We start from the raw sequence: 27282 nt of genomic DNA, 5'->3' as shown, positions 1-27282 counted from the left end.
CGTCTCCAGAAAGCCGGGCTGACGTGGGGTGTTTCCGGCTCTGAATCAGTCCCATGGGACGTTTCCATGCCTGACGTTAGCACCCGGGATGGACTGGTAAGAAACACCGATTTTACACAGAATCGCCCTCATCATCTGCGAGAAAAGGGAACTCATGATGTGGAAACGCTCTGATCGCCATCAATGGAGAGGCTGTCATTTTCTTAAACATGGAAGAGAGGAAAAAAAATACAGACAGATGAGAGAAAGGGCAGACTTGCTTTATCTTTTATATCAAACCTTCAGGTGCCCAACTAAAAGGCTTTCAACTTGAAAGTGATAAAAATAAAGGAACCTCCCTCGAGACTCGACCGGGAAGGCCGCAGCTCCGCTGGGGGCGCGTAGAGGGGTGCCCGCCAACAGACACGCCGGCAGCTCACGTTCTAAAGTCCAATTCCACCTGGTCTGTTTCACTACTGGCAGCAAAATCATTAGAATTTTAGGCAAAATGGGCCACCCCCGCACCCCAAGGAATCTGGAGTCTTTGTTTCAGCCATAAAAGGTACAGCGGATGCCTCTTTCCAGGCCGCGGGGAGAGCATGAGCCTGCGGGAGGGGGCGGGCAGGGCCCAGCACGGCACCACGGGAATCCACGCGCGTCACAAGCAGGGGAGACTACACCAGTTTTGGGGGTTGGGAGGACGACTTTATAGCTCGGCGCAAACGGAGAGCCAGCAGAGGACAGGGCGCGGGCATGCCCCGGCCACCTGCCCCGGTGGAAACCAGACGGGCCCGTGTGGCACGGGGTGCAGCGCGCGCTTCAGAAGCAGTAGGACGTGTGGGTGACCCAGTGGGCTGACTCCTCCTTGGAGCGCTTGGCGGAGCTGTGAGTCGTGAAAAGGGACTTGTAAGCTTCCGACTCTTCGCTGTCGGCAATGGACCGCTTTGGGGGTCCACCCAGAGGCTTCCCGACTTTTCCAGAAGAGCTCCCGTTTGCTGCTGAAGAATGAAAAGCCAAATACGTTAAGGTTGGGCCTACAGCTCACTCCACATATCGCTTTCTTAAAAAGGGAAAACAAAAGTCTGTTAATCTCAGGAATCTCCCTCTTCCTTTCTTGGGGTAAATGCTAAAGTACATCATCTCAACTGCCAACTCCTGGAAACACATGAGGCTCCTACACCGAAGTCTATCACCGAAAACCACACCAGTGACTGTTCGCTATCCTCTGCGCTCCGCGGCCAGCCCGTGAAAGCTGTAGATCACATCGCCCCACGAGAAGTGCCGCCAGCCTGCCTCACAGCGGCGGGTGCGCGAGTGCCAGGAGGCCCGGTCACCCTCCCCCAGGCCAGTGGCCACGCTGTGCAGGGTGGAGGCTGGAACCTGTGAACCGTGGCGGGTGCCACTCACGACACAGGATTACACCTTCTTTCGCCAAACAATAAATCTGCGTTTCCTTCTTGTGAAATCTCTCTTTCCTTTAAGATAAACGTGGCGAGGAGAAAGGCACTGGATTCTGGGCTATGCGTCAAATGTCCCTCTGACACTTGGCCAGAGGCAGGTAACGGGAAGGCTGGTGGACTGCCAGGTGTGGTGCACGTAAAACCGCAGCCTTATTGGGGACGTTCTCACCCATGCCCCGAGCCTCGGGCCACTAACCAGTTTCTGAGTCCGGCTCCCTGGGCAGCCTGGGCAGCCTGGTGCCAGAGACGGACTCAACAGAAAAACAAGTAGCATCGGTGGCCGGACTCCTTCAACCCGGCTTTGGGGTAGAGCAGCTGTCTCTCAGCCTCCCAGAGCGCTCAGGCACTACTTAGAAACACAACTTAGGGGCGCCTGGGTGGCTCAGTGGATTAAGCCGCTGCCTTCAGCTCAGGTCATGATCTTAGGGTCCTGGGATCGAGCCCCGCATCGGGCTCTCTGCTCCGCAGGGAGCCTGCTTCCTCCTTTCTCTCTGCCTGCCTCTCTGCCTACTTGTGATCTCTCTCTGTGTCAAATAAATAAATAAAATCTTTAAAAAAAAAAAAAAAAAAAAAAAAAAAAGAAACACAACTTAGGACCAGCTCGAGCTTTCAGATTCGCTCCGAAATGGGACATCGGCTCCGGGGTCAGCAGCCCTCTCAGCCGCCGCTATTGTCTCAGCAGGACCCACCTGCACTCCGGGGAGCTGAGCTGGCTTTCTTCTCTCTAGAATCAAGGCTGGCTTCATCAGACTTCCCTGTCTTAATTTTTGACGGCCCTGGAGATTCTGTTTAAAAAATAAAAAAAGTAAGGCAGACAAAAACAAAGCAAAAGCATGAATTTTTTTTTTTTAAGATTTTTTATTTATTTGACAGACAGAGATCACAAGTAGGCAGAGAGGCAGGCCGAGAAAGAGGAGGAAGCAGGCTCCCCGCTGAGCAGAGAGCCCGATGCGGGGCTCGATCCCAGGACCCTGAGATCACGACCTGAGCCGAAGGCAGAGGCTGTAACCCACTGAGCCACCCAGGCGCCCCCAAAGCATGAATTTTTGAAAGAAACAGCTCCACAGCCTCATTTTTGCTGAAATATGGCCCTCTTTTAGTGTCTTACCTTCTCCGACACCTGGCTTTGAGACAGACTCTGCCGCCTTGGGTTTCTTTGCTTTCTGTAAAGAGAAAGAGCGAACCCGAGATGTGCGTGGACTCTACTTCAGCGGAAGCGTGGCTACCGCCGCCGCCCCACAGCCCACCGACAGGCCGACGTGGTCCGTGTGAGGGAGGTGCTGTTCTGGAGCCGACTCTGACCGCGAGAGTCCTGAACCCCGACCCTTGGCACGTGTTTCCGGTTACACCTTTCTGCTCCCTCAGGAATACAGCTGAAGAGATCTGTGTGGTTCTCTACTTATATTCCAAAACCCACATTCTCAAAAATCTTAAATGAAGGCACCAGATTTCAGTGGTACCTGCATCAGCGGTGACTACCGCACACGAAAGAGCGAGTCCACGAGCCGCGAGGTTACGGATGGGCGCCGCAGGCCGGCCCGTCTAAGACGCACCGAGCCTCACCCACGCCGGCCTCTCATGTTCAGAGCGGTCGAGCTGCTCTGAAACTTGTTTATCTCACCACAGAGACCCGAGGCCAGGGACACCTGGCTGGCTCAGTCTAAGAGCGCGCCGCTGTTGATCACGGGGTCATGGGTTCGAGCCCCACGCTGGGTGTGGAGGTTACTAAGAACAAAGACCTGAAACTATGCTAAAGGACCCGTGAGCCCATCCTCCTAAACTCGGGATTACTCCTGCTAAGACTTCTAGGCACTAGAATTCTGTCACTCAGAATAGTGACATTGGTCAGCAAAAATTTAAGAAACGAAACTAACCCTCCTAAAATCACATAGCTGTGTCAGAATGGATTCAGAGCAGGAACAGAAGGATGTTTATTCAGAGAATTTACTTTAAAATGCACTTTCCTAAGTATCCAAAAGGTGGCGCTAAAGAGACACGGCCTAATTATGACCAACGGCCGTCACTAGATGTGGGGAGCAGACCTTGAACCTGTAACACAGACAGGCAGAATGACTTGTAACGCTTCTACACAACATAGAAACTTCCCGTTTGCTTCACACATACAAGGCACACATTCAAATCCGTGAGGATGATACCCAGTCCTCAAGGAAAGACAATGGGGTTTTGGAACCTTTCATTCACAGCTGAGGTTTATAAAAGCAAGAGCGGTAAGAAGTCGGAGAAGAAATGCCATGTCCTGTCCTCGGCTGAGAGTGTATTTGGGAAATATTTTGGTATCCTGGTAGCAGTATCGAAGAGGCATTCCCAGAAGCTGTGGAGAGGGGTGTGCTGGCCCCACTGGGCTTTCAACACCTCAGCAGGAACTCTGGGACTGGAGCCCGCTCTCCGCAGCGGCTCCGTTAATGACGATACAAATGCCAGGAGCCTCGGAAACACTTTTCTTCCCCTTTCGCGCTTTTTAAAAACTGAGTTTGATCAATGACAGCAAGGAAGAACCAGCAGATCCTTTTTGATAACTGTCAAAACTCTCTCAAGCTTTTTTCTTTTTTGCTCATACAGTAACAAAATCACACAAAACCAACAGAATGAGTGCACTTATATTCTGGGGGGGCATAGGGTCCTGTTCTTTCCTCTGTGATGATCAGAAAAACACAACTCCAAAAAATCTTTGATGATCACATCACGGATACATGGATGCCCCACAGAGGCAGGCAATTTCCCCACTACTTTATCGTCCTCAGGACACTGAAATGCATTTCCTAATGCTTCAAAACATTCCTCTGGCTTAGTTCTGATCACAAAATTTCTCCCACATTTTCCCTGAACCTAACTTCTTTTGTATTTTTAATCTTATAATTAAAAATTGTGATTATTTTAAAAAATTTATTATCTTTTAACAATCTCTACACCTATCGTGGGGCTGGAACTCACAACCTGGAGATCGAGAGTTCTGTGCTCTCTGGACTGAGCCAGACCGGTGCCCTAACTTGTTTTGTTTGAAGAATGAAAAATTTGCTGTTCACAAAAATCACACGGGTCATTTGTAAATACTTAAGAAATAACAAAATTTGCTGCTGGACCAGTAAAGGATGCACACAGAAGGGCTTCTTAGCTGATAACTGTTCTGAGCCTGGTCCTTAGCCAAGTCAGGAGGAGACGAATCCACCGCTTATGGACTCCTAGGCCCAGGGCCACAGAACAAAGTCCTCCCACCATGCCTGTGTCCACACAGAGCTTTGGTCGTGGCCGTGGGTCCCCAGCACTGGCCTCCCTTCAAAGAGCAGAGGCAGCCCTCGCAACTAGAGGCCAGGCAGGGGCTCAGGAAGGCCGGCGGCGGCCCCCAGGCATGGAAAGGCTGCTCAGCCCCGCACTACCTGAGGCGCCTCAGCAGTGGATGGGGGGCGCAGGCTCCCAGGCCCCCCAGATCTCCAGGGGACTCGCAGGACGTTCAGACCTGGGCGGACAGGCTCTCCGAGGTGCCGTCCACTCCTACTGTCCGAGTCTTACACACCCACACTCTTGAAGCCGGCACCGCACAGTGGGTGGTGGCCACACCCCCTCCCCGCCAGGCTGCAACCCGCCCGATCCTGGTGACGCTCCTGAGCACCCCGCCCCACCAGGTGCTGTCACCAGCCCCACGTCACAGATGAAGCAGCTGAGTGACGGAGGGCAGAACCGCCGTGTCACCCCCAGTGAGCCCAGGCCTGTAGAGGCCGTAAGCGCCTCCATCACTGCGCGCCCAAAAGCCGGCCCCCACGGCGCAGTCCCGGGGTCTGCCACGGCCCCCGCAGAGGTGGCAGGTGGCAGCTGAAGACTCCGGGGACGGGGGTGGACCCCAGGGCTCCGCTACCTTCCCCAGCTTCGCCCTCAGCCTCCTCTCCTCCATCCTCCCCTTCAGCGTTTCCACGTCCTCCTTGGTGCCGTTGAGCACGATGACGTCGTCGTCCTGGAAGGCGGCCCCGCACTGGAGAGGACAGAACACAGGAGAGACTCCATCAGCACACGGAGGGCCGCTCAGCTACGCCCCCAGATGCTCCCCGAGCCCAACCACAGCTCTGCGAACCCTCGGGAACTTCCTGCCCGGGTCTCGGCTGAGCCAGCTTGAGTGTGAGCCCTGCTCTGGCCAGTTCTGTGTACGCAGGCAGGGTGGCAGGCCCGAGAGGGGCTCTGCGAGGCCAGCCCCACACTGGCGGCCGCGAACCCGGAGGGGGCCCACCATTTCCTGACGGCATCGGGCTTCTTTCCATCCGGGTGTGCCCCGCGGCCCGACCTCCAGGGGCAGGAGAAGGGCCCCATTCACAGCCGCCGGCAGCTGCTGGGCACGCAGGGCACGTCTGCGCCAAGCGCCGGCCCATCTGTCAGCACTTGCTGCTGGTTCATCTCGGGAGGATCACTCCCCGAGAGCCCTGCTGTGCCCGCCGCACCCCGCTGCCCCGGGCTGAGCCTCCGTCCCAGACAGAGCAGACGATCGCCAGCCTGACCTGGCGTCAGGGTCTCCGGGAGCGAGGGGACCCTCGGCCGGTGTCCGGTTCAGGAGCTCCGGGGTGGGGCCCCGTCACCCGCATTTCTCCCGCGTTCTCAGGTGATGCGGACGCTGCCTGTGGGGGAACCCTGCTTTGAGAACCCCTGCCCAGCGTCCGGGAAGATGGCCAACTGGGGGAACTGGGCTCCATCCCAGCAGGACACCGGAAGGACCGGTGTGGAGGCAGGGGCTGCCCTTCAGCTCTCTCCGGGCCGCTGTCCACTCTTGTTCCCACGGGGGTGGGGGTGGGGTGGGGGTCCTGCATTTTCAAAGGCCCGCCTGGGGGGCCCACCCCGCTGAGGGAAGGATTGGGGCCCACATCTGTTCTGTTCTATGTTCTTCCTCCTCCTGGGGGCCCCAAGGCCTGGACACACCCGTGCATTCTCTGGGCCTCAGTTACCACATCTGTTAAATGGGAAGTAAACGGAATTCCCAGCACGGCCGGGAGGAGGTGAGAATTCAGGGCGACGGCTTAGGGAGCGCGATATACACCTGATATACACCGTCTCCAGGACACATCTCTGCATTTCTAACTAGCTTCCCTGGGAGAAACCTCACACACACGTGACTGCATGTGTCTTGAGGACAAAGTGGGTCTCTGTGCCCTTTCACAGACCTGGGCAGTCCCTTACCATCGGCCACGCAGCCCTATCAGCCTGCTGGGATAAGCGGGAGCCGTGAGCACAGCTACGTGCTGACCCCAGGGAGGCCTCGAAAGCCTATGCTGCCCGGAAGAGGAACAGCCACAGACCTACTGTACCCAGGATCTCTTTTCTACAACACATTCTCAGCACAGACACGGAAGTGCTCTTCTTAAAAGCTGCCAAGTTCTTCCCAGCACCTCCCAACACACAGGAGAGCCACTGGACACGGGCTGACCCTCCAAGGGGCTGCCTTAGCTTGGTTATTTACTGTGGTTCTCACCCCCAAAACCCACTGCACAGACCCAAGACACCTCCTTTCCTAGGAGGGACCTGGTAAGATGTCACAGCTGAAGAGAACCCCCACCCTGGCCCTCTGGCCCACACAGCCTGAGGTCAGGGCCACAGAGAAGTCCTACGAGCAAGAGGAGGGGGTGTTAGCACCTCGCTGGGGCTGCCTTGGAAGAAAAGGAGCTTGTTTGTCGCCATCACTGCAGAGAGGCCTCCAGGCTCTACAGGAGGAGGCCCCCAGGGAAGCCCCACGCTGGGGGAGATTTGGGTAGAGCCTTCCCTTGGGGGACCTCCTCGAGAAGGGAGTGAAAAGGGATCTGCAGGAACAGAATCACGTGGCAGATACCCCAGGGGGGCTGGGGCAATGGCGTCAATAACCCTCCCGAGCACACAACCAAGAGGCAGAAAGGAGTCCCCATTTGTTCCACTAGCCTGCCCCCCTCCTTCCCCACCCGGGGTTTCCATGGCTCATTTCCACCGGTTCCCCGCACCCCTTCCTGGAGTGTCGGCAGTCAGCAGCCTCCCTCCCTCCCTCCACACGTCACTGTTCAGTTGTCTAGATCGGACTGTGGACCCCATTCTACCTACAGCTGTGGTGTGTCGTGCCCAGAGTTCTAGTTTTAAAGCTGAATTAGGCACTAACCATAAAAAGTCAGGAACACCTTTCATACTAAAAATTGAGATATCTAGCTTTCTCCCCCAAATTCAAAAGATCTATTAATACTAAACCCACCCTCTTGAGGCCTTAATTGCCGGGACCTGAACAGGGCTGCCCTCTAGAGCCTGGGCACATGAGCTCCCACTGGCAGCAGGCCCTGTCCTGCTTGGTGTGCCTGACCCTGGCAGGCTTCTGCCTCCAGGAACCTGCGTGAGTGGCCCATTCCTTGGGAGCAAGTGAAGTCAGAGCAGGAAGCTGCTTCCCATCCACAGTGCCCACTGCCAGCCTAGGGCTCTTCTCTCTGGACTGAAAGGTGAGGGAGGGCTGCTTCTGAAAGTGAGGGAGGGCTGCAGCAGAGACACGGCTGACCCAAAGGCACGGACCCTCTCTAATTATAAAGTAATTCGTATCATAAGTGAAAAACACCCGTATTTTCCTGCAAATGCATTTTTCTATGTGTACTGTTACTGCACAGCTGAGATCATGTATTTATTTTAAATTAGCCTCCTTTTATCACTTATAACTTAGACATTCCCAAGATGGGGGAAATAAATCACAATACATTCTTAAAAAGGGCAGGCAGATAGTCAGTTCAGAGTTTGACAATGTAGAAAGTGCTTATTAAGCTAAAAGAAAAAGAAATTATATATCCATGATCTCTGGATATTAACTTTTTTTTTAAGCACTAGGGGAAAACAGGCCAGCCAAGAGAACTGTAAAAAAAGGGCCGAGAGAATGGGTAGGATTATGATAATACGCTACTCTGCTATTCTGCCTGCAGACTTGTATCCTGCACAAATGGAAAAGAGGATTCTCAATCACTGTTCTTACAAATAATATTTGCAATGAACACCCAACGGCATGCATCTCAGACCCCAAAACCCAACCTGTGGGACTCACTTATTCTCCATCACCGAAGCCTGTTTCCTACACAGTGTTTTGCGACACGCAGTAAATGAACGTGGTCCCGTACGTGGGTACTGACTGTTAGAGCAGTGCTTCCCTCTGTCACACCGGAAGCCCCGAGAGGGATGGACTGGTCGTTACCTGCCTCAGCTGTGGCCGAGTCCTGCACACAGTGGGCACCAGGAAATAATCGCTCTATGCATAAATGAAAACACGACCCAAAGAGATACTTCAAACCAGGATGAAAGGGAATAAAATTTTAAAGCCAAACAGTTCTCGTGAAAAGTCATATGAACTTTACACGTCCTACCACATGTAAGACTTCCCGTCGCACCACGTAATTAGAAGGAACAAAAATGCTTACACTGATCTGAAAGGTAAAAGAAGATAGTTCCTTTTTGGCTTTGATTAAGAAACAAAAATCCCCACCGCATTCCTACTGCCTCTCGTGCATTACGTGTATATGCTGTAGGTCCACTTTATTTATTACGATGTTTATAAAGACTTTATTTATTTGAGAGAGAGTGAGAGCAAGCATGAGCGGGGGTGGGAAGAGAGGAAGAAGCAGGCTTCCTGCAGAGCAGGGAGCCCCATGCGGGGCTTGATCCCAGGACACCAAGATCATGACCTGCACCAAAGGCAGATGCTTAACCGACTGAGCCGCCCAGGCGCCCCTACTTATTAGGATCTTCAGCCAAAAAATTTTTACTTGAGCCCATCTGTGTAAGAAACGGATACATTAGGCCTGTTGACCTTTGGTCCACTTATCACAATAATTCCTCCCGTGTGTTTGGTTCCATTCTGTATTTCCCTTCGAGCTACGGAAGCATAAAGCTGTATGCGGGCCACTCTGTGTTCTCAGTTTTTTGCTTTTTGCTTAGAGAATCTTCCCTCTTCCAGGTTCAAAATGTGAGGCCCCAGGTGAAGTCCAGCACCGATCCTTATCCCCTCGGAATGGGCCACTGTGAAGCGCCCGGTTCCCGAGCACCCACAGGAGGACCTTTCCGACAAGCACTCAAGGTACCGGGGACACAGCTGCGTGACACTGCACCAGCGGCCGGTGGCCTTTCCTTTCCCGATTCTTGCCCGAAAACCTCCCCTCCTGGCCTCAAAGATCTCCCTACAAACACATACAAGGTCTCACCACCACCGAAAGGTGGCACAAATCTGTTTCCGTACAGAAAGTACACCTGCCACACACAGCCACGCTGCGGCCCCGTGAGCTTAGAGACTCGACCTCATCGGCCCAATTACGCAGTTTTGCTATGGCAACAGCGACACCTGTTCTGCAGAAGAGCGACAGGCACCTCGAGTCACCTGCGACCAGGTAAAGTGAATCAGGACCCACCTGACTAAATGTCAAGCTCAGGGCCCTGGACGCCTTCAAGAGGAGGCGTGTGACTCCCGCCTCTTGGCTCGGCTCTTCTCAGATCCGTGTGCGGGAAGCCTGGGAGACAGCAAGTGAGGGATGCTCTGAAGCCAGAGAAGGGAAAGGGAAGAGCACAAGCATCCGGCCGCGCAGAACACAGAGGGGAAGAGCCGCACCGGCGGCGCAGAGAGGCCCCCTCAGCCCCTGCCCGGGCCCCGCCCGCCCTGGCGGAGCCCCCAGGCAGCGGGCCGGGCACAGCTCCCCTGCGTCCCCGAACTCAGGCCCTCTGGAGAGCCACGCTGAAACGCTTGGATTATGCTGAATGCTATTGAGGAAGCGACAACAAAAAAAAGATTTTTAAAGGACTTTCATTATTTACCCCTTTAATGAAAAAGGCTCAGATAACCACATCTGGCCTCCGATTTTTAAAAGCGTTTATAGAATTTGCCCCTCGACTGCCAGGATCTTGTCCAGGCTTCAGAACGCCAGACCACTCTGCTGCCCTCCGCCTGGGCCAGGCTGCCGTCCCTCGTCGTGCTCGGAAGGCGGTGACCTGGTCCTGGAGAAACACTCAGAGAAGCAGACGCTGTTTTTCAATCCTCAGGTCAGAGCCAACAAGAACAAAATCCTCCAGGGATGAAAGGGTAACAAAACCGGCCAAACAACTCCGTTCATGTGATCTGAGTGGAAGCCACGGGAAGAGAAGCACCGATGGGAGGAAAAACCAGACCAGGCACGGACGCGGCTAGCATTCCACCCCTCGGAATCTGAGGAGAAGCTTCTGGAAAGTGCTTCACTAAGTTCGCCCGGGTCATGAACGGCAGAGGCTGAGCAGGTACAGTTATGAAAATAAAATGTTTTTCTTTGCCTCCTTCGGTTGTAAAACAGGACACTGGGAGATGAGAAGTATTTTTTAATGCAGATGGAGCAGGCATCTTTTTCTCTCAAAACCAGCCCTCAGGTCTTTGTTTCGGCCAAAGAAAATAAAAGTAGAATGTTTTCAAGTTTGAGATTAGGTTTTTTTTTTAAGATTTTTATTTATTTGACAGAGAGAAAGCACAAGCAAGGGGAGCAGAGGGAGAGGGAGAAGCAGGGTCCCCTCAGAGCAGAGCCTGATGCAGGGCTCGATCCTAGGACCTGGGATTATAACCCGAGCCGAGGGCAGATGCTTACCCGACTGAGCCCCCCAGGCGCCCCTGTGGTCAGATTTTTAAATTCAAAACGCCACCAGCTGCTCACACAGCAGATAACAACTACGCCAGCATCAAGGCCGTGTCCTCAGTCCTCACTAATGCCAATCATACACATGCTATTTTTGTTGCGGGGGTTGTGAGTAGGATATCCTAAAACGAAGTTTTCCTCTTCATATTGGAGCTGAAAACTGTATACCTACTGTGACTAAGACATCTGTTTTGCTGGACAGTTGGGACAGCATTTGAACCCAAAACTTGTGTCATGTTATAAACAGAAAGTTCAAGAAAACCAAATGTTTTTAACTTATGGGTATCATTCTCAGCCCAGAGACCACAAAAATAACAGGCGTCAAATTTTCATTGCTGTGGCTGGAGTGACTTTTTTTAGAACAAACCTACAATAAATGACACTGTCGACATTCAATCTTGGGGGTCAACACCAAGCACCCCACTCCTGCTCAAGCTGAGTGTCCATCCCCGGAGAGGCTCAGCAGGAAACTCACACCCACCTGCTCCCGGACTCGTGTCCTGGCGTTCCCATGGGGCAGGTACTACCATACGCCCCATCTTCGGTCCAGGAAATGGAGACTACGATGTTTAATCTGGGCAAGCTAATGTTAATGGTCCGAAACAATAATATTCTAGAACATGTGGCAAAATATTTTAAGTTCATCTTTAAAGATGTCCCTTTACTATCTGTTTACTCACATATACTACCAAAAACTAAGTATAAAAGAGTCAGCAAAAAGAGTTCGCTTATACAGGATATTGCCAACTCCCCTAAAAAGTCATTACAATAAATACCATCCTAACAAACGAAAAACAACTGCCCTTAAAGAAAGTGTTCTACTGGTACCACCCAGTACCGAACCCATGCTGCCCATTTGTGTTTCTGGCTGTTGAGGCTTGTTGTGGGGGGCGGGGGCAGGTGGTGGGTGAAGGGGGGCGGGCAGCTGTGCCTGGATGGAGAAGAAAGAGGAAGAAAACCATACTCAGTCCAGTAAGTAGGGGAGTAACGTGTTTTGAAGTAACTCCTTGATAATATTATATGCTCGGGCAAAAACATAAAAAGCAAAACAAGCCCATTTTGAGAACTATTAATCATTTCTGTTATTATATAGAATCTGCTATTATATAGATTCTAATGCTATAAAAAAGGAAAAAAATTAAACCCATCCTTAATCACAACTTTGGTAGTTATTTCTACTGAAAGAGATTCTCGACTATCTCTTGGATGTCATGTCTTTGGTCAACTGAATGTATGATCTTCAAAACATGGCTCATTGTTTAGAAGCTATCTGCGCACTGAACACATTCCCTGACTCTGTCTCCCAAACACTGCAGGATCAGGCACTAAAAGATTATCAGGGTATGTAAGACTCCGGAAAGGTGATTTCAGTAACTGACAATAAAATAAAAAGAGACTTCGAATACTCTCACTCACACACAAAATAATACATAGTTCTAGGAACCATGTGTGACTCCAGTAACACGTGAGGAAAGAAGATACTGGAATAGTAAAAAATGGGTCTAGTCCAGACAAACAATCTTCATATCCGCTCCACAAAGCACAAGGATAACTGCCACTCTTTTTTTTTTTTTTTAAGATTTTATATTTATTTGACAGACAGAGATCACACGTTGGCAGAGAGGCAGGCAGAGAGAGAGGAGGAAGCAGGCTCCCCACTGAGCAGAGAGCCCCATGTGGAACTCGATCCCTGGACCCTGAGATCCTGACCTGAGCCAAAGGCAGAGGCTTTAACCCCCTGAGCCACCCAGGCGCCCCACTGCCAGTCTTTCTAAAGCCTTTATTATTATTACTATTTTTTAAGATTTTATGTGTTTGAGAGAAAGTGATAGAGAGCAAGCGAGTGCGTGCATGCGGGGAGGGGTTGCAGAGAGAGAAACAGACTCCTCACTGAGCAGGGAAGCCGGACATGGGCCTCAATCTCAGGAATCCGGGATTATGACCTGGACGAAAGGCAGATGCTTAACTGACTGAGCCACCCAGGCACCCCTTTCTAAGGCCTTTAAAATAAGTATTTTAAATACAGTTTTTGCAGAGGGGAAAAAAGGGTCCAAAAATCAGTCTCCCTGCCCTTCTAAATGAGCTGCCTATCCCTCGCACTTGAAAAACAGCACGGACATGTCTGGCAATTAAATTCAGTGATAGGAAAGTCACCTGTTTAACGATCACATTTTCATGATGGCAACAAAAGCCACGTTGACATCCCAGACAAAACCACCACAGGTCACGAGAATCAAGGCTAGGAAGCGTTTGCAAAATCGAAGGTGGGGCACGCCCCCCATTTAAAGAGAACTGGCCGGCAGCCGCCCAGAGATGACACACCGCGGGGGTGTCACTGGGGTGTCACTGGCTCGTGAAAGCCAGGCAAGAGCCACACTCGTGGGACGGCGGGCCTGCCGGGAAGAGCCCGCGGTGAAGCAAGGACAACGAAGCTCCACCCCACCGCCCCGGGCACTGGAGGGCACAGCGGCTTCTGCAGCGCAGAGAGGCCACCCGGGCGGGAAGCTGCGACTGCACAGGCCTGAGCTCCGCGCGGCCAGACCCCGGGGAGAGAGGCGGCAGGTGGACGCAGCCCCGCTCACATGCCCGCGGCTGCAGAAGGGACGGAAAACACTTAGCTCAGGGATGGCCCGGAAGGACAACGGATTGCACACGGGACTTGTCCTCATTTAATTATTACAGCCTACTGAAATGAGCCAATTCCCTGGGGCGGAGCCACAGTTTCCATGGGGTGTGACCTGTCAGCGAAGTCGGGCTAACAGTTCTACCATGACACCAGAACCTTTTACTTTGACCCGAGCCTAGAAACTACCCCCAAGCGGACAAGCCCCCAAACCACCTCCCCACACTACAGCTGTCACAGTGCCACGAACTACGGTACGTGGGTGCCCTGGAGCCAACATCTATAAAAGTAGCTAAATTTATTATTTTAATTTCAGGAAGGTATTTCCTTCCTGCTGAATTTCTAGGTTTTGTTTATTTTACAGACCAGACAGAAAGTGTGTTCATTATAGCAAGTTTTTGTGTTTATAAAAAGTATTGCATAATTTATAAAAATGTCTTTAAAATTATGCCATTAGGTTTCACGTTTGGGGCTATCCACAAGCGTTTACTGACCTGGCAAAGAACACTGTAACTTGGTTTATTTGGGCAGTGACTGCTTTTTATTTTTGAAGCGGGATGGATGAAAAGAAACTATGAGAGGAAAATAAATACATTTTTAAAATTCACAACCCACAATCAGCACTTACAGCTTTTATTGGCTCATAGTTTAAGAACATAAGGAGAGCTCAAAGGCTGCCTAGTCCAGGCTTTGTCGTATGGCATCTGTAATCATGATGCAGACGGGAAAGGGACTAATGTCAGTGCGAGCTAGAACACTACTCAGGGGGTGCCTGGGTGGCTCAGTGGGTTGAAGCCTCTGCCTTTGGCTCAGGTCATAGAACACTACTCAAAAGCAAATGGGTTTTTTAAACAAACAACGATACGACTTCTTATGGAAACCAGGAGTCAGGATTTATAAACAAGAAAAAAGTAATTACTATTACATAGATGTTTTACCCGATTAGTTTTCTTCCTAAATTTCAAAGGTGATGACGTCTTCATGCATTAATAATGAATCAAAATGCTTTTGGTCCCCTTTGTTCCTGCTACTAAACCTATTCATGCATTTCTGTAGGATTCCAGAAAGGCAACTCATTATCAATTCATTTTTATCAGATAAAGATACCATGTTTTTAATCACTGAACCGTTCTCTAAAAATAAGCATAAACTCATGTCGACAAGTCAAATTCTGTGATCACAAAACTTCTCTTGATATGTTGCTTCCTTTACTGGAAGGAGTTATAACATGATACAGAGTAACAGCATAAAATGAACTCTGAACCATGCAGAACACGACAGTGTCTATCTACCTCTGTTCCGAAACAAAGTCTTAAGTAGATGTGAAACATCTCGACTATAAGCTTGCCGAAGCCGCCATCAGGATTTTCTGCTGGGACAGAAGGAGACCTCCGGCACTGCAAGTGTTGCCACCGGCTACTGTGGGCAGTGTGCAGCCCGAGTCCACCCAGGATGGCTGTGCCCAATTCTGACCCAATGTTACGGGTAAATAAGCCCCGGAAAATAAACCACAGACCCACAGAATATCTCATACTTTGGTAAACATGATTTGTGGATCGCTTTTCAGTTTTCCCGAAGGCTGATACATATTTCAATCATTTGAACACGTAAGTGTTAATTCTGAGTCGGTAGAGGTCACCTAACCACTTACCATCATGTTTTGGTGCTAAGGGCTACACCTTTCAATAAAGCTACTGAAATAAAAAAACAAAAACAAAGGGCCAAAGACATGTGCATAAATGCTTCTAGTGTCTAGTAATATCCTAAAACTAGAAACATGCTCAATGTCCACAACAGATGAACGGATAAACTGTGGGGTGCCCATGTGATGCAATCCGGGACAGTGATAAATGCAATGATGCGGACAAAATCTCAGAATGAGATCCAAAGTGAAACAAGCCAGGCAAAAAGCACACAGTGCAGGACTCCATTTACATAAAGCTACAGAACATGCCAGCAAATCCAGTGACAGACAGAGCATCAGAAACTGCCCGGAGACACGGTGGAAGGAGGAGGGAGTAAAAGGGGCCCAAGGGCACTTTCAGGGGTGAGGGGAATGCCTGCCATGGTGATCGTGGCGATGGTTTTGCGGGCGTGGCCGTATGGAAGAGCTAGTGCGGGACACACCTTAATTGCGTGCACTCAGTCATGCTGCGGGCCGGGGGGAGAGCTGCCACACACTGAACTCTCCCTCTCCTTCTCGTAGGAAGCTTAAAGGAGAACGCTTTAAACCGTGGTGCTGAGAAGGCCGGAAGCATGAGCCAGCTGCGAGCCACAAAGCCCGGGCTCCTCGTGTGCGCGGCCGTGTGCATCTCCGTTTTTCTTTATTTACGGAACCCAACCCCTGAGGAAGCAGCGGAGGGACCCACGTATCCGGCAGTAGAGGAGTGCGGCTTTTATCCCGATGAACTGTGTTCGGCTTTACTTGAAGGGAAAGGGGCCGCCCTCCAGATCGCAAGATTTTGTAAAAACCCTCACGGTTCTCAAATTCTTGCTCATTTCCGCACACCAGGAAATTGCTCTAGGATTTCCCAGGAGTTGCGTTTCATAACCAGACCCTTGTCTGCAGAAGAGGGCAATTTCTCTCTGGCATATATTATAACAATTCACAAGGGGCTGGCGATGTTTGCACAGCTTCTCAGAGCGATTTATGTGCCTCAGAACGTTTACTGTGTTCACGTCGGTGAAAAGGCTCCGAAGAAGTACAAGACTGCTGTGCAAACCCTGGTGAACTGTTTTGAAAATATTTTTATTTCATCGAAGACAGCAAGAGTGGCCCACACCGGCTTTTCAAGACTCCAGGCAGATATGAACTGTATGAAAGACCTGGTCCATTCCAAATTCCAATGGAACTACGTCATCAACCTGTGCGGGCAGGATTTTCCAATCAAAACCAACAAAGAAATCATACGCTACATCAAAAGCAAATGGAATGACAAAAACATCACTCCTGGAGTAGTCCAACCACTGAATGTGAAATCGCAGACAAGTGAAAGTCATCCTGAATCCACCGCTGAAGGAAATATCTACCTATCTCCAAATAAAAGATTCAAGGACGCACCGCCCCATAATTTAACAATTTATTTTGGAAGTGCTTACTATGTCCTAACGAGGAAGTTTGTAGAGTTTGTCTTGACTGATGCCCGCGCGAAAGACATGCTTCGTTGGTCCAAAGACATCCAGAGCCCAGAACGACATTATTGGGTGACTCTGAACCGACTGAGAGGTAAGAACAATCTGGCATGTGGCGTCTGTTCAAATCAGTGGCAACGACAAGTTTACTCTTGAGTGAAAACTCTATTTCACTGTTTTCTATGGCTTGGTAAAGAGCTCTGCATTTTGCAAGACCTTCCACTTGAGTATGGGAAGGTCATTGGTTTTAGGGGGTCCCAAGTTTGCTGGGAGCGTGCCATGTTCCCACACCAGCCCGGCTGCTCCTGTTCCCTCTCTAGAAAGTCCTACCAGCACCAGAGCAGGTGTTCAGAAACTTCTTCACTTAGTCATTAAATACTACTGTGTACCTACTAAGTGCCAGGCATAATGCTAGGGGCTCTTTAAGAATAGAAAATATTGGGGGGCCTGGGTGGCTCAGCTGGTTAAGCAACTGACTTTGCCTCAGATCATGATCCTGGGGTCCCAGGATTAAGTCCAACATCAGGCTCCCTGCTCGGTGGGGAGTCTGTTTCTCCCTCTGACCTCTGCTCTCTCATTTTCTCAAATAAATAAATAAAATCTTTAAAAAAAAGAACAGAAAATATTAAAAGTAGTAATTTTGGGGGTGGCAGACAGGATACCTCAGGTTCCCTGAGAGGCAGAGGGAGGGCTGATGTCCTTCTTTACGTGACTTACTTTCTCTCTGCATAAAGCCGACTGGCTCCTACAGGCGATGTAGCTTCAGGCTCGAACAGCGAAGCTCAACGGTCCAGATGACAGTGCAAGCGCCGAATCCGGTAGAAACCAGTTAGGATCGTATTCTAATCTCTCAGAGCCAGTGAAAATTCTACTTCCGAATCCCCTCGGAGGGCTGTCACGGGGAAGACACTATCCCAAGAAACCCAAGATCATCAGGCTCAGGGCACGCGTACGCAGTCAGTGACTTTGGGGCTGCAGGAAGGGATGAAAGCGGAGCACAGTGCAGGAACACGAGGCCAGCGCCTCCACTGCCCCCAGAGCCTTAGCCCCTCGTCAGAGGACAGCGGAGAGCCGAGCCCTTGCAGCGAGGCTGGACTTGCTCTGTGCCCCGCCTCTCCCCTGGACTCCTGCCCGGGGAGCAAGGGGAAGGGCCGAGGCACTGCCCGCGCGCATGGGGCCATGCCTGTTCTGCTTCCCCCCCAGATGCCCCGGGAGCCACTCCGGACGCCGGCTGGGAAGGAGGTATTCGCGCTGTGAAATGGAGACACGAGGAGGGACGTGTTCACGACGGATGTAAAGGTAAAAATCGAACCAAACCAAAAGCCAGCCTTCCCGTTTGACGGAAACTCTCCAGCTGCCGCCCGGGTACCATCGGGAGCCGCAGATGACTGCGCGCACAACAGGGATGGATGAGTGAGCTTCCCAGGCCACGGGGTCCGTTTTTTTAAAAATTTCTTATAATACCCAGACAGAAGAGCGCACAAATCCTAGGTATTTGGGTTGACACATTTTCACAAAATGAAGCCAAAACCCGGCTGCAACTTTAAACGTTTTAAGATAAAAATACACAAAAGCCAGCGGGTTTCTTCCGCCCGCTCCTAGAATTCAAACTCAACAGTCACTTGAAAACGCTGTGTGTCTCCCGGGCTCTCCACCAGAACAGACGATCAGTAACACAGGGGAGGGGTAAGGGCTGGAGTGGGTTCTTAAGTGGTTCTTGCTGAAGGAAAGTCTTTTTGCTTTTTGCCCTCAGGAGACTCTCCTGGGGGCCTGTGAATTCTTGTCTGGTGTCCCCGAGGTTTTAGTTACCAGGACGATACAGAACAGCGCGGCTTGGGTGGGGAGGGCGGTGTCCCTCGGTGGCGAACAGGCTGGAAAAGCACCGGCTGCCAGCAGGGTCTCAGGCACCCGCTCTCCGCACCCACCCGGAGCCCAGGGTACGACGGCTGCCCACGAGGAGCACATGACCTTGGGGACAAGCTGGAGGCCAGCGGTCACAGTGCCACATACACAGGTCCCACAGGGAGAGACCCAAACCCTCAGGGAGCCCGCACGGAAAGGCAAACGAGGTCTCTGACCTTTATGGGGCCGCCAACGTGTGGGACAGAGAAGGCCGGAAGAGTGGAGCAGATGTGCGTGCGGGCGGCCGGGCACAGCAGCCCCTGTCTGCGGGGACCCGGCCGCCCCTTTCTGTCTGCATCCGGCTGCCCGGCCACGGCGGGGGCCACTGCGGTACAGCCATCTCCCCTCAGTGGGCATTTGGCTGTGGTCCTCGGGCCTGAGTTACAGTAGACCAGAGAGAACTGGGGTCACCCAGGTTTCAAGCTGTTTAAGAGAAACCGGTTGCAGACAAATGGAAAGTGCAACACTCAACACCAGAGTAAGTGGAAGACAAGAATTCCTGCTCCTGTGTGTGCAGCTGCCCTCCTGACAAGAACTGGGTCGGAAGGGCTGGACGAATTTTCCAGATTTTTTTTTAAATATTTGTTTTCCCTTCCTTTTTTTTTTTTTTTTAAGATTTTATTTATTTACTTGACAGAGAGAGATCACAAGCAGGCAGAGAGGCAGGCAGAGAGAGTGCGAGGGAAGCAGGCTCCCTGCTGAGCAGAGAGCCCGATGCGGGACTCTGTCCCAGGACCCTGAGATCATGACCTGAGCTGAAGGCAGCGGCTTAAACCACTGAGCCACCCAGGCGCCCCCCCCCTTTTTTTTTAAAAGATTTTAATTATTTACTTATTTGACAGACAGCACAAGTGGCGGGGGGGGGGAAGCAGACTCCCCACTGAGCAGAGAGCCTGATGCGGGGCTCGATCCCAGAACCCTGAGAACATGACCTGAGCCAAAGGCAGAGGCTTTAACCCACTGAGCCACCCAGGCCCCCCTAGATATTTTTAATAAATACTTTAGCCAGGATTCAATTAGGGACCTAAGGAGCAACCTCAACCTTTCTTTACAAAACAGGTGCTTGCTGCCACTACACGGATGTGGGGTGAACACGCCTGGTCAGTAAATGCTCGGGTGGGGTTGAGAGGCTCAAATGCTTCCCGAAAACATGATTCACCCGTAGTATAAGAAGTCATGAAGGAGGGCCCCTGGGTGGCTCAGTCGTTAAGCGTCTGCCTTCAGCTCAGGCATGATCCCAGGGTCCTGGGATCGGACCCCACATCGGGCTTCCTGCTCAGCAGGAACCCTGCTTCTCCCTCTCCTACTCCCCCTGCTTGTGTTCCCTCTCTCACTGTCTCTCTCTCGGTCAAACAAATAAATAAAATCTTTTTTAAAAAAGTCATGAAGGGCTGTTGCTATCAATAATAATGATTTTGAATTCTTTGAGACGACTTGAATACGTCAATGTTGGCAAAAAGGCCCAATTACTGTGAATTTTTTTTTTTTTTAAAGATTTTCTTTATTTGACAGACAGAGATCACAAGCAGGCAGAGAGGCAGGCAGAGAGAGAGGGGGAGGCAGGCTCCCTGCTGAACAGAGAGCCCGATGCGGGGCTTGATCCCAGGACCCTGAGATCATGACCTGAGCCAAAGACAGAGGCTTACCCCATGAGCCACCCAGGTGCCCAATTACTGTGAATCTTAACAAAAATCAGCACTGCTCCAAAGTAAACACTTCAGAAAGTTCTCGCCGTTGCTCACTTCAGTGCGCAGACCGTCTACAAGTAAAGCAATAATATGGCCCCTGCCTTTGGCCGAGCACTGGCAGTGAACATGGCAGACCGGCCCCCTTCCGGGGTCCGACTCTGGGCCCGCAGTCGCCCCTCACAACGACTCTCCGTTGTTAACTGTCGTAGTCACACTTCACAGAGGAGGAACCCCAGGCTCTGAGAAGTGGGGTCACTCCCCATGTCACAGGAAGTGGCACAGGAAATGGTGGAGCTGGGTCTCAAACCAGGTGCCGCTGCCTGGTGCCCCTCCACTGGATGAGCTCACCCCGAGAGGGACAGTCACCCCGCTGCTATCAGCAACAAGGAGTTTATCTGTAATCACCAAAGTAGCACGAACCTGACTGAGGACTTTCCATTCGCTTGTGTTCCCTTCTGGCTCAAACTCATGTGTATGCAAATGACAGAATCATCCAAACACAATCAAGGTGCTGCTCATTCTTTTTTCACTGTCCGAAGTATTTCAGACTGCTTGTCTTCATAGTCAGACTTTCCTTTCTTTCTTTTTTTAAAGATTTTATTTATTTATTTGACACAGAGACACAGCGAGAGAGGGAACACAAGCAGGGGGAGTGGGAGAGGGAGAAGCAGGCTTCCTGCAACGCAGGGAGCCTGATGTGGGGCTGGGTCCCAGGACCCTGCGATCAAGACCTGAGCCAAAGGCAGACGCTTAAAGACTGAGCCACCCAGGGGCCCCTATTCAGACTTTTCACATGGTGAAGTATCATTGCATGGCGACTCTGTGACATTGTACCAGGAACGTCTATCAGTTGGAAAGATTTCAATCATGACGACAGTTGCCATTTCCAGAGCGCTCACCGCGTGCCAGCTGCTTGGCCTTTTCCTGGATTAAACGCCTGCTCCCAGGGGAGGGTTCTCTCTGCCTTCTTGCAGCCCCACAAACAACACTGGATGGTTCTGTGCTTGCAGTTCTGCCCCTCTCCCCTCGTTCTCTCAGACAGGTTTTTAGAAGTAGGACGACAAGGTTGGTGTGGAGAGGAAAGCTGGGTGGAGCTGGGCAGAGAGGAAGGTCTCCAAAATGGATAGACCTTTCCCTCACACACAAACTGGGCTCCTGCTTCTCTGGGAACCAGAGGTGGTAACGGGAGCCAACCTCACAGTGCTGGTGCGCGGGGGACAGAGAAGGAAGCGCTGAGCACGGCGTCAGGCGCACGAAACATGCTACTGAGTTCATCTCGAAGGAATGAGCACTGGATTCTACCATTCCAATTCTAATTCCTTCCATTTGCATCACACACTCTCTAGGCAAGAGCAAGAATGGACTGTAGCAAGGGCCTGTGGCCACCAAGGCAATTCTTGTGAAATACCCACAACCAAGGAAAACAAAGTTCATGGGACCTAACACAGAATTTAGAGTGGGCCAGGCGAATGAGCGCTATTAAACCTCCCTCATGTGTTCGTGACTCACGAACCTTCCACAGCATTCCCTTTAAGTAGCCGTTAAACATGCCAGAGATCACAGACAGAAAGAACGGCAACATCCTTGTTCCCACTGACTCAAAATCCTACACAGAAGCCCCGTGAGAGCGAGCTGGGAAATCACACTCGGTCTGAGCTCCCACGAAGCAGGGGCCTTTACAGATGACCTTGGAAAAGTGTCCCTTTTTGTGTGTGAATGTGACCTGATGAGGACACAAAGGCAGCTAGGTTTTTGTGCTTCTTTCCGCAGGCCGCTACGTCCACGAGAGCTGCGTGTATGGCCCGGGAGACCTGCCGTGGATCACCCGGTCACCTTCTTTGTTTGCCAGCACATTCGACTCGACGGACCCTCTGGTGGTGACATGCCTGGAGCGGTGGCACCGGCTGCGGGTGCTGCGACAGGCAGAGGCTCCCGTGGAGCCACACTGGCGTTTCCCACAGGACAGTCACTTCAACAGGAGACTGAGCGGCTGAGCGGGGAGCTGCCGAGTGTCTGCGCTCTTACTGCCACCACCGGGCTCCTGACTCGTAGTAAGAGAACTTCCAGCCAAAGAAGGAAGAAAGAGAAATGATGACTTGATACAAGCCAGTCGTTAGATGACTTTAGCAACGTGCTGTTGACAAGCCGTTCCTATTAGCCGTAGGCCACTTTCCCAGCTCTGAGGAGGAAATCAGGAGAAGAAAGGTGACTCAAGGTACTGTTGGGGGTCCCGGACCCGCCAGCTGGAGGGCTGACTGCTCCCGTAAACAGTGGCTGCGACACGAGATCCTGACTCAAGTCAGACAAGAACACATTACCTCGGAGATCTGCTGTGGATGAGGGTCTAATGCAGAGCGAACCCACTGGAAACGAGACTCCGCTTGTCTCCAACGGTGCTCTCTGGCTGCGAACCAGGCACCTTTGTTCCACTAATCCTACAAAAACACAGAAGCGTCTACTTCCTTTGGGTAAAATGAAACTAATCCAGAGTTCAAACACACCTTCTTAAAAGGGCTGCCCTACGTCTCTGGAGTCTCGCGGCGCTAACGGCACCGTCTGCCCCGAAGGCTCCATGCTACGTCTGAGCCGTCCCATACCGATGACCACAGCCACGGCCACAACCACAGGGGGCTTTGGGGCATTTGAAATGTAGACAGTGTGACTAAGTCCATTTTCATCTTTATTTTTAAAAAAATTTAATCAACTGGAAATTTAAATCGTCACGTGTGGCTGGTGGTTACCATACTGAACAGCACTGGCCAAAAGCAGGAATGACCTTAACGCTCTCCACTCGCAGATCTGGGTCTCTCAACAGTGCACGGCTTTCTCATCATTCTGTTGACGACTTTCCTCTATATTCTCCTTCTCTGAAATAGTCCGTGGCATCGTACAAGATTGAAAATGTCCAAGTATAAAGTGGCACGACACAGAACCACCAAAATAAAGACAAAGCCGGAACCACAGGAGAAGACACGAAAGAAATAAACACGTGATTCAAAAGCAGAGTCTAAAGCCTCCGGGAACTGAAGCTTTGCGGTGAAATGAAATCAAATCAACTTTGTCAAGGCCAAGAGCCCCTGGAACGCACAACGCTAAACAGAAGGAAAAGAGGCTCTGAAAGCAGGTGCCACGAATCAAATGTAAGAAACCCCAGAACATTAAAATCCCCGTCTCAACAAGCATTTCTCCCACCTGGACACCTGATTCCAAGGAAAGCACACACTGAAAATGTTAAGACTGCCAAAGAGCAGAAGGCAAGGGCCCCACAATGGCAGAACTCTACTTTTCTACACAGTCTTGCAGGCCAGCACAGTGCTCGCGGATGATGCCAACTGGCTATGTTCAGAAAGCTTGAACCCACCGTGGCTGCATTTTATAACAGCTCACTAGCAACTTAAGGGCAAAACCCATTAAAAAAAGGAGAAAAAAGCAAGCTTGTATCTTTTCAAGTTACTTGAAACACAAACCTGCCTTCACTTTGTTTCCATGTCAACCAAATATTTCATTTCAATTGTCATTTCATTTCATACTTCATTTCAGCGTCAATCCAATAGTCACATTACTATGGAAGGGTCCAAACTGGGCCTCTACTTAACAGATTTGCCGTGAGGATGAAGCACTTAGAATGATGTCTGACTCATCTCACAGATGAGGAAACTCAGCCAGGGCAGCAGTGGGACTTTCCAGGACCACAGGGCTAAGCAGGAGGAGTTGGGATTTGGACCTAAGCAGGCAACCTGGCTCCAGAGTCCAGCCTTTACTCTATGCAGAGTCAGACTCTCCCTGTGTTCATTTGTAAAAACAAAAGTAAATCGCATGCAAAGAGAATGTCTGAAATATTCCGCTACAGAATGTATCTTTAAGGTGATACATGTATCAGATCTTGAGATAATTTCCCTTTTGGGGAGCAGAACCTCCTTGCTTACAACGCAGACTCTACTGTTCAATTTTCCTACTGGTTTTCTCTAACACGTGAAAAAGGTCAAGGCTGCCTGTGCTGCAGGTTATGCAGTTCCCTGAGGCTTAATACTTCCAAAGACCATAATGATGGCAAGAAAGCTAAAATTGCCCAAAGAAGGTCAGAGCATGAAAAAAAAAAAATCATCATTCACAGACCCCTTCTGAAGATACCCCTTTCTCTAACATTTTCTCCCCTTTCCATTCCACCTCCCCACGAAAAGACGGCAGAAGAGCAGTGCCTGGCCGGCTTGGTCAGTGCAGCATGCCACTCTTGATCCTGAGGTGGTGAGTTCAATCCCTGTATTAGGTTTACAGATTACTTAAAAACAAAACAAAACAAAACCCAGCATGAATGTAAATTTTTGTTTCACGTCTGACTTTAAAATATCCGCACACCCTATTCAATAAATAAAGTCAGTGGAAAGTCACACCTAACTCTCAATCAGGGATTTAGATCACTCTAACATCGATATCAGGGATTCTCAAACATTATAGTGCACACAGATCCTCGGGGCGGGGGCATCTTGTTAAAATGCAGGTTTTGATTCCACAAGTCTGGAGAGGGACCCAGGAGTCTGCATTTCTTAAAAAGAGAAAAAGTCCCAGGTGACGCCAATATGGCAGGACCATAGATCATTCTCTGAGAGTGACAAGCTCATTTGGCAAACTAATCATTACTCCAATGTATTTCCGTTATTACAAGAAGGGAAGACGGCAGTGGGGAATACCATAGTTTTTGGCTAGTGACTTGTTTATAGTGAAAACAAACATACACACAAACCTAACAACCACATCTCCTAGGACCCTGTTCACAGAAATGAAGTGTGCGTGCCGTGTGTTTCAGAACACACAGCCGGAGTGATCTCAAAGCCGGAATCTCTTCTAGTGAACTGCAAACCCAAATGCGTACGGAACTAGAGTGAAAAGTAGAGAAAATGTATACCCTAAACATCCCTGAGCTCAGGAGTCATTCTTACGACACTTGTTTCTCTAGATTTTTTTTTTTTTTAAAGATTTTATTTATTTGACAGACAGAGATCACAAGTAGGCAGAGAGGCAGGCAGAGAGAGAGGAGGAAGCAGGCTCCCCGCTGAGCAGAGAGCCCGACGCGGGGCTCGATCCCCGAGCCGAAGGCAGAGGCTTTAACCCACTGAGCCACCTAGGCACCCCTCGTTTCTCTAGATTGTAGATGTTACTTAAAAAAATGAAAATATACTTTAGACGTCGATACTGTGGCTTCAGCTCCCTTCACTGACATTTCCCTGATGCGCTGCAGCTCCTGGAGCTGCACATGACTCTTCTTTTTGGCAGCTTCGGCAGAAAAGGCTGGTGCTCGCTCCTTCCTGGGCATCCGGCTCTAGCACCTTCCCCAGGCTTCCGTGCCGTGTGGCCGTGGGACTGATGGACAATGGAAGTGATGACCACTTCCCGGCCTGGGCCATAAAAATCTCCCACGTTGTATGCTCCCTGCCCTGTTCCCATCAGTCAGCTGGGGGCAGAGTACTCCAAACCCCGGGGGAGGTCTGAGCCGTAAGGCAGCAGGAGCCTGAGTCCTTGAGTTTCCCGTGGAAGAAAGCCGCCCACCCAGGAACTGTCCCTGCGTTAGCCGCTGGAATGTGCGGGCTGTGGGTCGGAGCAGTTGGCCAACCTTGCTGATACGTTTAGTTCTCCTACACTTGAGAGACTTTCAATGAGAAGCCGGAGTTCGAGTCCTGATAGCAGGATATACATTTGTAATTTATTATTTTAAAACGTTACTGTTTGGAATCTGGATCTAAAAGGAAAGCTGTCTAAGAATTTACTGTAAACTTTCATTTTACGTATTAGAATCTGAAGCCCAGAGAAGAGACAGTCTCAAGCTAGCGCTGGGGTGCGACCCAAAGCTGACCTGTACCAGGCTCTCTGTGCTGGTTATGTGGACGAACGACTCCCACTGAAGGGGGCCACTGACGGTCCCACGCTCTATGATTTTCTAGATTGCACAGTGTTATACACTGAATGTGGCCCCCACAAAAAGCTGAAGTCCTAGCCCGCAGTATTTGCGAATGTGACCTTCTTTGGAAATCAGGTCGCTGGAGACGCCGTTAAGATGCAGTTACTGCGGTGGGCCTAAGCGGATGACCGGCTGTCCTTGCGAAGGGAAATCTGGACACAGGGAGAAAACCACAGGAAGACACGCGGGGAGAAGATGGCCACCTCAGAGCCCTCAGAAGGAACCAGCCCTGCCCATACTGTGATCGCAGACTTCACACCTCAAGAGCTGTGAGTGAACTTCTGGGGAGCTCCCCAGTGTCTGGCGCCTTGCCGCGGAAGCCAGAATGAGCAGACCCGTACTCCATCTGGCTCTGCGAAGGCAATTTTTTATGTGGATCCGGAAGTGAGAAAGCGCTCGTTATCGTACTGTTCTGGCAACAGATTTATTTTCCTGAAAGTTCTCTCCCCGAGGGCTTCCTGGAGGGTAGCCAGCGCCCTGTCTTGTCTGTCCGAGGCTTCGACAGCCATGGCAGCCGCCCTCATGAGAGAGGAAGAGCCCGCGCTCCTGGTGCTCACCTGCCCCTGCCCCCCTTGTGCAACCCCTGACGCCCTCAGTTCCCCTTTCCACCTGCTTCCTTCCCTTCCCTTGAAGTACCCAACGTGCTGACGTTTAAAAGCTCACTAGCGCCCAGTAAAACTTCTCAAGTACCAAGAAAGGTCTCAGACTTGCCCTGCAATGTTGTATTTCCATGACATAAAAATCAGCTTCTCTGTGAAGCTCTGCGCAGACAGTCCTGTTTCGCTACAAGCTCGTTAACGTGGCCACTGATGGATGTGCGAGGTCGGCCCACGCAAAGGGCAGCTTCGGGCCATCCGAGGGATGGGTACCGTTACGCGTAGAAGGAAATAAGGTCTGGATCAGCCAGTACCCCCCA

At 50.9% G+C, this 27282-nt stretch overlaps 2 protein-coding genes across 3 annotated transcripts in view; one reads left to right on the top strand and one right to left on the bottom strand.

Annotated features, from left to right (window-relative positions):
* Positions 1 to 244: 244 nt before the first annotated feature.
* The window catches only part of RTF2 (replication termination factor 2), a 40692-nt gene continuing 13654 nt past the window's right edge, over positions 245 to 27282 (bottom strand). Inside the window, exons 6-9 of one of the 2 annotated variants that reach the window (XM_045981357.1) lie at positions 5311 to 5424; positions 2548 to 2602; positions 2129 to 2224; positions 245 to 977 (exon numbers count right to left, since the gene is read on the bottom strand). In XM_045981357.1, coding sequence (XP_045837313.1) covers positions 799 to 977; positions 2129 to 2224; positions 2548 to 2602; positions 5311 to 5424 — 444 coding nt within the window. In that variant the 3' untranslated portion in view covers positions 245 to 798. The remainder of the gene's footprint in view (positions 978 to 2128; positions 2225 to 2547; positions 2603 to 5310; positions 5425 to 27282) is intronic. The other variant, XM_045981358.1, reaches the window with a different exon arrangement.
* On the top strand, positions 15311 to 23089 carry LOC123926956 (beta-1,3-galactosyl-O-glycosyl-glycoprotein beta-1,6-N-acetylglucosaminyltransferase 7-like). Its single transcript, XM_045981359.1, has 3 exons — positions 15311 to 16917; positions 18027 to 18122; positions 22184 to 23089. Exons 1-3 carry the CDS (start codon positions 15948 to 15950, stop codon positions 22405 to 22407), a joined length of 1290 nt encoding a protein of 429 aa, XP_045837315.1. The 5' UTR covers positions 15311 to 15947; the 3' UTR covers positions 22408 to 23089.

The sequence above is a fragment of the Meles meles genome, chromosome 16, assembly GCF_922984935.1.
Source record: "Meles meles chromosome 16, mMelMel3.1 paternal haplotype, whole genome shotgun sequence".
Lineage (NCBI taxonomy): Eukaryota > Metazoa > Chordata > Mammalia > Carnivora > Mustelidae > Meles > Meles meles.
This window is presented reverse-complemented; position numbering and strand designations above follow the sequence as displayed.

Coding starts and splice junctions, on each gene's coding strand:
- LOC123926956 (XM_045981359.1), top strand. CDS start 15,948: ATGAGCCAGCTGCGAGCCACAAAGCCCGGGCTCCTCGTGTGCGCGGCC. Junction 16,918..18,026: donor GACTCTGAACCGACTGAGAG/GTAAGAACAATC, acceptor CTTCCCCCCCAG/ATGCCCCGGGAGCCACTCCG. Junction 18,123..22,183: donor TGTTCACGACGGATGTAAAG/GTAAAAATCGAA, acceptor TTCTTTCCGCAG/GCCGCTACGTCCACGAGAGC.